We start from the raw sequence: 13,257 nt of genomic DNA, 5'->3' as shown, positions 1-13,257 counted from the left end.
TGACCACCCGATCCCTTTAGTTGCCTCTTACGACAAGCATGGGTTACTGAAGATCAATTCTAGCGCGGATCTTCACGGGTCAAATATATAGGAGAAACATTTGAAGACTGGAAGTACATGGCTGTAGTTTTAGGATTTTAAGCTTTTAGGAAATGGTTGTGAAGGGATGTTTGAACATGCAGACAGCTGACCAGAGGGTTTGTTTTTTTCTAGTTATCAGTAATGTAAAGTTTACTATAAAGCATGAAACATAAATATGTTGAAATCATCCTGAAAGTGATATTAAAACAGAGTGTCCCTTGACCACACTAAGTGAGGTATTATTCTGGATATTGATGGACAATGTCACGATAGGTTCACTGCACATCAAGTACTGTGTTTACATGAGTGGACCAAGGTGGTATGGCAGGTACCAGCTGTGTATCATTTTGGTTGTCTTGTCGAGTAAGGATGGTTGTTGGAATCAGTTTGATCCAGTGCAGAGTCTTGACTTCCATTGCTTTTATCTTGCAGATTCACATTTGATGATCACTATGCAGAGTTCAGTAAAGTTTTACAAGACAGAATTATCGGCACAAAGGATGAAACAGCACATGTACGTATGCTGTTGTATGGTCCTGTATGCTCTTGTGTGTGTAGTGATGTGGATGTATGCAGTTATTGGACCAAAGGGAAATGACCCTTTTGTTGTAAGTGAGTGAGTGAGTTTGGTTTTATGCCGCTTTTAGCAATATTCCAGCCATATCACGGCGGGGGACACCAGAAATGGGCTTCACATATTGTACCCATGTGGGGAATCGAACCAGGTCTTCGGCGTGACGAGCGAACGCTTCAACCTCAAGGCTACCCCACCGCCCGTCTTTGTTGTAATAGTCAAACATAACAAGTAGTGGCTGATCATAAGACCAAAGCAAAATGACCCTATGGTGGAACTGCTTATTATAAACATTGGGGCCTGTCATTGTATCACTTAATTAATAAAATATTGAATGGGTAATGATAGACTCTTTTGTCTTCAATCGTTTTATTTCATTCCTCTTGAAATTTAATGACTAAAAGTGAAAACTCTATGTGCATAGATTGGCAATAACTGAATGAGTGGTCAGACTGTGAGACTGGGCTGATGATGGTTTGTTGTGTCCTGATTGTTGTAATGCTTTCTGTTTTGTCGGATATAGCTGGAATATTATTCAGAAGGAGCACTACGTGTATGTGTGTGTATGATGAAGAGGTTTAATGCCACTTTGGAAGTTTGTACTTGCCCAATAAGATTTGCTGTTTCTGATAACATCTGTGTTTGTTTCAGATATATGACACACTAACAGGCCAGAACATCGTCACCTTGTTTGATGCGGATAAAGCTAACAACTACAAGGCCAATGCAGCTACGTTCAGCCCACAGACGACCTTGTCCTCAACGATGGTGTGCTGTGGGATGTCCGAACTAGTCGAGCCATTCACAAGTTTGACAAGTTCAACTCATACATCAGCGGTGTCTTCCATCCCATGGGCCTGGAGATCATCATCAACTCTGAAGTTGTATCCTGTCTCTGTAGACTCACTAACACTTAAGATATCCTCCAGTACTGGCTGCAGCAGGAGATATCGCTTGTGATATCACTGGAGAGATGTTTATCTTACCTGTTAGGTGATTGACATCCACTAATGATTGAAGTTAATTGTTCAAATCTGATTCTGCTATACTGTAAAATACCTTTTGCCATTAAACACAATTACATTGGTAACAGTGCTTTCAAGTTACTATTTAAGTACTGATGTTAAGAAGGGGCGGTGGGGTAGCCTAGTGGTTAAAGCGTTGGCTCGTCATGCCGAAGACCCGGGTTCGATTCCCACATGGGTACAATGTGTTAAGCCCATTTCTGGTGTCCCCAGCCGTGATATTGCTGGAATATTGCTAAAAGCGGCATAAAACTAAACTCACTCACTCACTCACTCACTGATGTTAAGAAGGGTGGTACCCACATCCTAGAATGTCTAATAGTGGTCATGCTTGTTGAGGTTTTCTTTTGCCTGAACAATTTTAGAGAGTCTAAAAAGTCAAATTGGTTCACAAGCAAAGTATCATTGTCATTTCATGTTTTGTTTTGCTGTGTTTTGTTTCATCTAATTTTGCAGTGGTTATTTTGGTTTGGTTTTCTTGTGCCTTAAATAATTCAAGAGAAGCTAAAACATGCATGGGTTTGTAATGCCTGCAGTCCGTCAATTGAAAAAAAGGTCTTGTAAAGAAATTAAGGTTCGGAAGTTGAAAAGGATACATTGGGGAATTATGCAGAGTGTTGTTGTACTGTACATGTACATTTTTTACATTCATCATGCCTACTTGTGTGCAAAAACTGAAAACATTGGGTAATGGAGATTGATTTGGTCTATTTTATACAACTATGCCACTTATGCAGAGCTCTAGGACAGTCTATGTATAAATAGTGGGACAGTGCCATATTCTCCTGGTTCGTCAAGCTGGTGGGTCCAAATTAGCAGGGTTTGGCTGTACATGATAGTGTTCACTCCTTAACCTCCCTCAGTGGGACATCCGAACCTTCCATCTATTAAACACAGTTCCAGCTCTAGACCAGTGCCAGATCAAGTTCAACCACTCCGGAGATGTCATATATGGTAAGACTCTTAACAATTTACTTTCAGTTTGTGAGTTCAGTGGACTATGAACCTTCATAAAGTGAGAGCCACATGGAGTGGATTTCAGAACTGCCAGTTGCTGTAAGCAATGTTTTCATCTTAACTTGGGCGGTGGTGTAGCCTAGTGGTTAGAGCGTTCGCTTGTCACGCTGAAGACTCGGGTTCGAATCCCCACATGGGTACAATGTGTGAAGCCCATTTCTGGTATCCCCTGCCGTGATATTGCTGGAATTTTGCTAAAAGCGGCGTAAAACCATACTCACTCACTTACTCAGTTCATCTTAACTGTTGTATATACTGTATTTATAGAGCTACGGTCATCTACATGGATCATGTGCTTGAACTAAGCAATGTAAACTACAATTTGCCTCAACTGTGTCTGTAAACTTGGACATCTAGGCCCCTCCCCACAAAGAAATGTTTGTACTAAGATCATGGTAATGCCCACATTCGACTGTCACTTTGTGTGAGATGAGCTTTAGTAGAATGAGGGCTAAACTGTACGAATGGCAAGGTTTGCAGTTTGAGTGACAGTCCTGTCTATAAGATCTCTTTTAGAATGGGAAGCTTTACTGTGAACAGATGTAATCCTTATGTCCGTTTGTGTTTGTTAGCTTTTTATGAAATGTTTATTTCATGCAGTGATGCAGTTTGTTGAATTTGTAAAGTTATAAGGGCGAAATATGTAGAATTGGAACATGGAACCTCGAAGGTAATCTTTTGAATAATAGTGTTTTGTTTCTTCTATTTCAGCAACAAGGGTAGATGAGGACCCAGATAATCCAGAAGACCGCTACCGGAGTCCATATGGGTCCACACTGCGCACTTTTGATGCCACGGACTACAGCAGTATCGGTCAGTTGTTGTGTCCTTGGGATAATTCTGGAGAGAAATATGTTTGTCATTACTGCCATTTTCAAATAGACAAAAACGTGTTAAAAGTACATGCTTCGAACAGCTAGCAACTTTGTGAAACCTTAGCTGGGATTTATAAATATCCAAAATGTAGACCTACGTCTGCAGGAAATGATAGTACAACTCCAGATTGGATTGTTGTTTGTTATTATCCCCCTCAACAACGAAGTTGCGGGGGATATAGAAACGAGTTCTGTCCGACCGTCCGTCCGTGTGTCCATCCGTGCATCCGTCACACTTTGTCCGAAGCATATCTCCTAAACTATTGGTGATAGCTTAACCAAACTTGGTACACATGTCAACCATGATCCCTAGATGTGCCTTTTGGGGATTAGACCCAGATGCGAATTTTATTTTTTGCGGTTTCCATGGAAACATGACTTAGGCTGTGGCTATGAGGATGTCATCTTTTCCAGAGCAGATCTCTTAAATTATACATGCTAGCTTCATCAAACTTGGTACACATATCAAGCATGATCCCTAGATGTGCCTTTTGGGGTTTAGACCCAGATATGAATTTTATTTTTGTGGTTTCCATGGAAACGTGACTTAGGCTGTGACTATGAGGATGTCATCTTGTTGCATTTCCATGGCAACAAGTTAGGCTTCAACTGAATTTGGTGGTAGTGCTCCTCTCTGGAGCAGATCTTAAAAACCTTTCAATACTCTCCTTCCACTTTGCTGTATATACTCCAAAACATTTGACATTATCTCTCTCTTTGATCAGTAGAGACATTCAGTACTTTCAAATCCAGATTAAAAACTCATTTGTTCAGCATTGCATACAGAGTTCAGCAGCGCTGTTGAGCAGTCTTCTTAAGACTGGATATTAGCGCTATATAATGTATAAATGTAATGTAATGTAATGTAATCATAACTAGTAGACATATTCATAATGAGTATTTTGCTGTTGCGGGGGATATTGATGACTTTGTCTTCTTGTTTTTTATACTGTCAGTTAAAGTTAATTAAGAATTGACTCTACTGGTTTAACTACAATACCAAATCTGTGACACCTTTCAATACTATAATGACATTTGAGTCCTGTCCTCTCTGTTTCCACACAATCAAGAAACAGTAGATGAGTTGGCATGGCCTACTGTATTTAGGGGAGTTTGGGAACATTGGAAAACAACTGGCTTTGTTAGCCACAATGTCCACATACCTGGCAATGAAACTGGGTGTTATACTCCATCACCAAGCTAAGAGTTACTTCCCCCTGATGGTCGGTCTCACCTTTGACCAACTTTGTGTGTGCTCAACTACTTGTCAGTAATGTGTGTTTATGTAGTTCCTTAGAATGGTTGACTGGGCCTTGAAAAGCCCCTAGAAGACCTAAACTTTGATGGCTGATAATCTGTACGAACCCGGAGTCAATGAAATGCCACAGAACCACCTGTAACTGTTTAGTGTTGTAGTAAGAGGTTTGCCTGTATCACGCACAATCAGTGACTTAGATTACGATTCAGGGCCACGTTTCACAAAGCTATCGTAGAGCTACGACTGTTGTAAGTCTAGGTTACAGTATAGCAGGTAAGACAGTCGTAGAGTTACGACTGTTGTAAGTCTAGGTTACAGTATAGCAGGTAAGACAGTCGTAGAGCTACGACTGTTGTAAGTCTAGGTTACAGTATAGCAGGTAAGACAGTCGTAGAGTTACGACTGTTGTAAGTCTAGGTTACAGTATAGCAGGTAAGACAGTCGTAGAGCTATGACTGTTGTAAGCCTAGGTTACAGTATAGCAGGTAAGACAGTCGTAGAGCTACGACTGCTGTAAGTCTAGGTTACAGTATAGCAGGTAAGACAGTCGTAGAGTTACGACTGTTGTAAGTCTAGGTTACAGTATAGGAGGTAAGACAGTCGTAGAGCTACAACTGCTGTAAGTCTAGGTTACAGTATAGCAGGTAAGACAGTCGTAGAGCTACGACTGCTGTAAGTCTAGGTTACAGTACAGGAGGTAAGACAGTCGTAGAGCTACGACTGCTGTAAGTCTAGGTTACAGTATAGCAGGTAAGACAGTCTTAGAGTTATGACTGTTGTAAGTCTAGGTTACAGTACAGGAGGAAAGACAGTCGTAGAGTTACGACTGTTGTAAGTCTAGGTTACAGTATAGCAGGTAAGACAGTCGTAGAGCTACGACTGCTGTAAGTCTAGGTTACAGTACAGGAGGTAAGACAGTCGTAGAGCTACGACTGCTGTAAGTCTAGGTTACAGTATAGGAGGTAAGACAGTCATAGAGCTACGACTGTTGTAAGTCTAGGTTACAGTATAGCAGGTAAGACAGTCGTAGAGTTGCTAAGACAGTCATTAGAGCTTCACGACTGCTGTAAGTCTAGGTTACAGTATAGCAGGTAAGACAGTGGAAGTAGGTAAGAAGTCTAGGTTACAGTACAGGAGGTAAGACAGTCACACGACTGTTGTAAGTCTAGGTTACAGTATAGCAGGTAAGACAGTCGTAGAGCTCTGACTGCTGTAAGTCCTAGGTTACAGTATGGCAAGACAGTTGTAGAGCTACGACTGTTGTAAGTCTAGGTTACAGTATAGGAGGTAAGACAGTCGTAGAGCTACGACTGCTGTAAGTCTAGGTTACAGTATAGGAGGTAAGACAGTCGTAGAGTTACGACTGTTGTAAGTCTAGGTTACAGTATAGGAGGTAAGACAGTCGTAGAGAGCTTAGGACTGCTGTAAGTCTAGGTTACAGTATAGGAGGTAAGACAGTCGTAGAGTTACGACTGTTGTAAGTCTAGGTTACAGTACAGGAGGTAAGACAGTCGTAGCACTATGATATCTTTCTGAAACAGGGCCCTGAATCTTAATCTAAGTCACTGAAAGGAGTAAAAAGTGCACCATTATTTGTTTGTGTGAAAACCATCAATGTTGGGGTTTGATATTTGTTCTATTCTCCATTGTTCAGCTACTCTATGGTAGTGTAGTGGAGAGAGTGTACACTTGTTCCTGAGATAGCCATGGTTTGATTCCTGTATTACCCACTGCAAGCAGGACACACATGTGTATATGTGATTTACATTGCTTGTTGGCAGGCACCATGGACTTGAAAACAAAGAGCATCTTTGACCTCTGCACAGACAAATCAGACTGCTATTTAGCTGTTGTTGAGGTAAGCTATGGAATCATCTTGTTTCTGGCAGTGAGGGTAGTCAGTGAAACATCAATACACGTGGCCATCTTGACCATAGTGACTTAAGAAAGCAAGATTTATGGATGTCATCTTCTTTATTGTGAATAACACGATGTTTCAGAGTGTATGCTTGCTCCTTCATCACCCGATCACCCGATGAAGGAGCAAGCATACACTCCAAAACATCGTGTTATTCACAATAAAGAAGTTGACATCCATAAATCTTTCTTTCCTTATGCATTTCACTTCTAAATGCCCTTCAAAGATTTAATAGTGACTTGTCTGTAGTTGGAGATAGGCTTCGTGCTGATTGTAGACGATAGTTTGGATTCTGCTGGTATCCTCGCATTACATTGTCTTCAAAAACATGTAATAAGGTTCAATTAATGAGGTTCAAGTTTTTTGTCAGTTTTCATGAAAGTAATCATTTTAATAATTAAAGTATTGATTGTAGAAAGTATATAAAATACAAAAACATGTAATAAGGTTCAATTAATGAGGTTCAAGTTTTTTGTTAGTTTTCATGAAAGTAATCATTTTAATAATTAAAGTATTGATTGTAGAAAGTATATAAAAGTCTGAAGTTTGAAGTTCTGAACTTTGTAACAGCATTCTCTGTTGTGAGCAGGAGAAACATTACAGGGAAGTATCTTAGACATAAACCTGAAAGTTGTTGGATTTGTAAGCCACACACCTGGTCATATAGCAGTCGTTCTATGCAATAATAGCCACGTATGTATGGCTGAAAGTTGAGTTGTCGTTGATTTCTATAATTGTAATTTAAACCAAATTCTGGGTTAAGGTTTTGTGGGACATGACCTAAACCAGGATTGAGTTTTGGTGATTAGAACAACAGATACATTGTTAGGTGGGACAATGCGGCCAGTGAGATATTAAATTTTCACCCATTCACTCTGTGTTAAGTGTTTGACTACTGTTTTATTCAGAACAGTGTGACTAAGATGCTCAGTTTCAGTCTGATATTGTTTTGCAGAATCAGCAGTTTTCGGAGGTTGGAGGCGAGGAGAGTGTGTGTCGACTGTACGAGATGGGCAAACTGCGAGATGAAGAGGATGATCAGGTATTGGATGAAATTTGCAGTGTGTTCCTGCATCACATGATGCTTACAGAGGCAATTATGTCTTAAAATGAGGGGCTGGGGTATGTGTGTTGTGTATCTTAGCGTTAAGTAATTAGAATTTTAGGATGAAGGCCGGGTTAGATTCCCACATGGGTAAAACTGTGCAGAAGCCCATTTCTGGTATCCAAAATCTAGCCTGTCCTCCATATTGCTGGAATATTGCTAGTAAATATTCAAAAGGTTAAAATCATTAACTCACTCACTCACTCACTCACTCTTAAAATGCCATGGAAATATGTATGTTGTGTATCTTAGTACAAGTAATTAGAATTTTAGGATGTATTATGTTTGGGATTACCAGTTCTTTGTTAAGTACAGATTCTAGTGCTTTTGTTCAGTTGAGTCCCATCCGGGATTCGAACCCACACCCTCAGAGTCAGGCACCTAATCACCAGCACACAAAGTCAGCAAATGTAACATGTTACATTAGACCACTTTCTGAATGGCATTGTTTATTCATAGGGTATAATCTGCATGAGTATTTTTCTGTAGCTCTATGTCATTTAAAAATATGACAAGCAGACTGATTAAAAGTCAGCAAGATGCTTACGAGACATTGTTAAAACACCAAAGCAATTTTTTGTACCCAAATCTATTATCAGCAGGAAGAAGAGGAGGAAGACGAAGAAGAGGAGGAGGATGGAGGTGATGACGATGATGATGATGATGACGATGATGATGAAGACCTTAATATTGACCTTGGTGATCTTGCATCAGATCTGGATCTGGGTAAGTGCACGGTCATCTTGACAGGGGGAGTGTTGTCAATTGGTGGAGATTTCAAGGGGGATAATTCACACAAGCTTAAGATTCCTAGAATTAAAAGTCATCTCTACATCTTGCCTTGTCTTGTAAGTTCTGTATTTTCTGCAGTTTTATGATATTACTGATCTTCATATGTCCTACTGGCCTTATCCATAGCAGTAGATTCCATGTTTAAATTGCCCCAAGGAACTTCAGTTTACTATGTACAACAGATTTCCTGTAAGTTGGGTTACTTTCAGATGACCTTATTGACGATGAGGAAGAAAATGAAGAAGCAGAAGAAGCGGAACCAGAAGAGTACAGCCTTCCCAGTGATGATGACGATGATGATGACAATGATGGTGATGTTGACATTGATGACGATGCACTGTTTGAGCTGGTGTAATCAACTGAGCCCAAGCTACTAAAGATGCTAGTCCGTGTTTGTAATGACTCGTATCATACCCAGATGGATATACATTACCAGGGATGGTGATTACTTCCGGGTACCCATGTCACTGCTAGATAAGTTGTGCTAATAATGGATGACAGGGCATCAGTTAATGGATTCATGACTGTGTTGTGGTGCAACTATCAGAAGCACACTGCCATACATGTGTCAGTATACCTCAGTATGTCATATTTCTATATAAGAAAAATAAAAATGGTTTTAATATTTTTAATGCGATAGTTAATACCTAACTGCTATGTACCCCTTGCATTACATGGACATGTAGATGTGATGTATGTCTGGCATTTACCTTGACTTCCTATGCAATCATACAGGACACTAGCTAGAGAAAGTAGAATCAAAACACTTAAGATGCAATATTTGAACTTACAGCAGTAAATCTAGGGCCCCTTTGTATCAATCCCAACTCAGGTGTTTTTGTCCCTTGGTTCAGATACTGTAGCAGGAAACCTCAAAGTCACCTCTTTAATATTGAACGTGTAAAACATATCATAATGCCATTACCTGTCTGCTGTAAACCAAACAAAAGGAGAATTCAGTACAAACTTCAGTACCCAAGTAGAACATGCTTTCATGCCAAAACAATTAGCCATTTTTCAAAGCCTTTGTTTGAGGACCAGATGTTTTGGTATCACTTGAGAGTTTATTAAGGAGGCATCCCTACATGGCTAGTCAAGGATAATTATCTGTTTCCTGGGAAGATTTGTGAACTTCAGTGCAAAGTAGATTATTTATTGGCAGATGTTTTGGGCTGTCTTCTGAGACAATGGTACAGTATAGTTAATTGCATGGAACAATCATATATGGAAATATATAGAGGATGAAATCAAGGCTGGTTGTTTTTCTTTCAACCTCACATCAAACATACTCAAAGTTACAGAGTTACACCCATTTAAAACTTGTTTTTCAGCCTTTTGAACTGCTTTTCAGCTATGTGGAAAGATGTTTTTTATCCATATTACAATGATGTACTTTAGCTAGAAAATGAAAGCTTGATCACTGCAGTGAAAACCAGGCAAAACTTTCATCATCAACTTTTGTGAAGTTCATGATAACAAGGGAGGTAACTGTGACTAATGATTCTATGTTTATGTGACAGACACAGTTGAAGAATCTGACCTCTATGCTCAGATATCGTTATCTTACTGTGGTTGAGACAGTTTGTACATTTTCTCGGGATCCAATTCACTGCCATACATTCGAAACTGGCATGCTGTTTAAGTTCCAGTAACTATGATTTTGAATTGTGAAAGTGCAATCAAGACAGCATAACATTGGTCAGGTGGAGGCAGAATGCTTGCCTTCATGAACCACTTCCTATTGGCCTTAGCTGGGCACAGATATCTCATTGTTCATGGGTAGTTTTACTTTGACCCTTGTTGAGTTGAGCTACTAAAGCCATAATGACTTTGTAGTGGTACAATGTTATATGTGATAATGTTCGTGTTTCAAGTTTTGTCCCCTGTATATACATGTTACCTTTCTTTGTTTTATATATGGTTTGTCTCATTTTATCATTGTATAATCAAAAATATAGTTTATGGTACTGACATCACTGACATGATGAATGTAAGACACTGGGATCTACAGTTGAGGATGCTTTAAGTTGTCAAACCTTTGGAAAATGTGTAATTTTACTCAAGCATATTAATGTTACATTTTTTTATCAAAAAATGTTTTCAGTTTAAAAAATTCTGAATTTTACATGTTAGTTTTTTATGTTGTTTAATTTTTTTTTATCAAGTCTTTAAGCATCAAATTCACTTCAATGTGTTTCTAAAGTTCCTTTGTTCCAAAATGTTTGATACTTATTTGAATATGTTGTGTAAAATTGTCTATCAAGCAGTTTGATACTTCCAAGTGACAAGCAGTTTGATACCTCAAAACATATTCCATGCTTAGTTCACATGATCAGTTTGTGTTGAAAATTTGTACATAGGGTCTTTACGTAACTTGAATGTACATAGTTGTTTTATTTATGAGAGAATTTGCATTAAACCATTTGGTTCATTTGGACTTTTAACTTTTAAATGCATAAGTACTCATCAACCTAGGTGACCCCAGTTCAGTGTCTAGTTGATAAGGGTTTCACATGAACTTGTTCCAGGTACAGTTAACTCTTGATTTGACAACTCACAAGTCTATTCCGGGAGGTTGGGTGGAGTGGTTCCAATTTGTCTGAAGACTTGGGTTTTATTCCATATTGAGTAAATCCAGTGTAGCTGTCCCTTGTTTAGTTTCAGCTTTAATAGTGCTAAAAAACCTTGTCAAGTCAAGAGCTGGCTCTAGCTAGGACTTCATGGTGAAGATATACGCCATGAGTAAGAAGAAGATATTTTTGTTTTAAATAGAACTCTCCAATATTCTGCAAACATTCAATGATATGTAACTGTGGATCTCTACAAATCATGATTGCATAATATGGTAACCTGGACCACCTTTGTGACATGCCATGTCACTTTACAACATCGCTACCGATTGACTCCATGATAAGCCAACATTTACTTAAAACATTATCATTTCCAAGAATCAAGGTAAGACAAATAGATATGTTCGAATTTCTTGTTCCCTTAGTTAAGTTGTTTTCAGGTATCTTTATGAAACAAGACACATACAAGAGCCATAATTGTATCAGGAATTATCTGTTTGTTTTGCCAAGAAAACGAGATGTAGTCTATAAAAACAGTACTGGTATTTAATTTATAGTGGCTTTGTGGTCTCAATTAATAGTAGTTTTGTAGTTTGGAAGTCTTGAGAGTGGTAATGGTGGAGTTGCAATGTTTTCAGAGGAATTTGTCTAGTCCTTTCATTTACATAGTCTGTCAGTTCCATCTGTTGTATAAGGTACTTATAATATGGAACCTATGAAGACAGGCATGGTCAACTGCTGTGTGACTGATGGTTGTTCTGGGTCAACGTGGCGTTGAGAAACTGTTACATGCTTGACTGACAGATTTCAACTTCTCTATTCTTTCCATGCAATGGTTTCGGTACACATGATTATCTCTTCATCAAACAAGTGATCAACAAGGTGGAACAGGTCCAGTTCTTGATCACTTGTTCTGAAAGTGGCTGGGTACATCTCTTGCTGAATATATTAGCAGGGTACATCACTTGCTGAATATATTAGCAGGGTACATCTCTTGCTGAATATATTAGCAGGGTACATCTCTTGCTGAATATATTAGCTGGGTACATCACTTGCTGGATATATTAGCTGGGTACATCACTTGCTGGATATATTAGCTGAGTACATCACTTGCTGGATATATTTGCTGAGTACATCACTTGCTGGATAAACATATTAGCTGGGTATGAGACTTCCTGGATAAAGGAATTATCTGGGCATGAGATTTGCCTGATACAGATATCAGCTCTATACAAGACTTGCTTTATAATGGGATTATCTATATAGGAGACGTACTTGATAATAATATTAACTGGGTACAAGCTTTGCTTGAAATAGATATTAACCGGGTACAAGATTTGCTTGATAAAATTCTTAGCTTGGTACGAGATTTGCTTGATAAAATATTAGCTGGGCACAAGCTTTGCTTAATAAACATATTCATTGTGTGTGACACTTGCTTGATACTGGTACTGGTTACACCTTAAGCTACTAACACCTGTACCAAAACATTGCTTTGAAGAATAAAGACAGTGAAATCTATGGGTTCAGCTGTCTTCAACAGTCTAGGTTCTGTTGTATTCCTTGTATGTTGTAGATCAGTGTGCAGTTTCATGTTACATACATATTGTATACCTGGGACGTAAGGAAAAACATCTGTTATTTATCAAATAGATTATATTTTTACATCCACAAACACATGTTATCAATTGAAACTGAATATATGAAGGTGTTACTCCTTGTCGGATGTGTGGACTCTCTAGACAGTGATTGACAGGATGTGGGGTGTATTTCCACACAGATGTATAAACAATGAATAAAAGGAATACTTGGTGCTATTAGATATTTGTGTTTGTTTGTCATTCCTGTGTGAACGAAAGTGATTAGTGATTGGTGCGCGAGTTTAAGAACACATCATGATTAGTTAGTTAGTTTGATGAGGGAGGGAGGAGGAGCAATGCAGGTCTTAGACATTTAGGGAACGTTCATAATTTATGGCTAGGGGGCCGGTGATGATGATTTTTATGGAGAAGCATGTACAATGTGAATGACCTCCTCCTTCC

The 13,257-nt window shown here is 38.9% G+C and overlaps 1 protein-coding gene across 1 annotated transcript in view; it reads left to right on the top strand.

Moving 5' to 3' along the window:
- Positions 1 to 13,037, top strand: part of LOC124274687 (DDB1- and CUL4-associated factor 1-like) — a 79,567-nt gene extending 66,530 nt beyond the window's left edge. Inside the window, 9 exon segments of the mRNA XM_046710052.1 lie at positions 514 to 595; positions 1,307 to 1,391; positions 1,394 to 1,539; positions 2,544 to 2,634; positions 3,409 to 3,510; positions 6,612 to 6,688; positions 7,704 to 7,790; positions 8,453 to 8,579; positions 8,855 to 13,037. Coding sequence (XP_046566008.1) covers positions 514 to 595; positions 1,307 to 1,391; positions 1,394 to 1,539; positions 2,544 to 2,634; positions 3,409 to 3,510; positions 6,612 to 6,688; positions 7,704 to 7,790; positions 8,453 to 8,579; positions 8,855 to 9,000 — 943 coding nt within the window. The 3' untranslated portion in view covers positions 9,001 to 13,037.
- Positions 13,038 to 13,257: the final 220 nt, after the last annotated feature.

Source organism: Haliotis rubra, unplaced genomic scaffold, assembly GCF_003918875.1.
Source record: "Haliotis rubra isolate DU_JTF1 unplaced genomic scaffold, ASM391887v1 Scf193, whole genome shotgun sequence".
Classification (NCBI taxonomy): domain Eukaryota; kingdom Metazoa; phylum Mollusca; class Gastropoda; order Lepetellida; family Haliotidae; genus Haliotis; species Haliotis rubra.
This window is presented reverse-complemented; position numbering and strand designations above follow the sequence as displayed.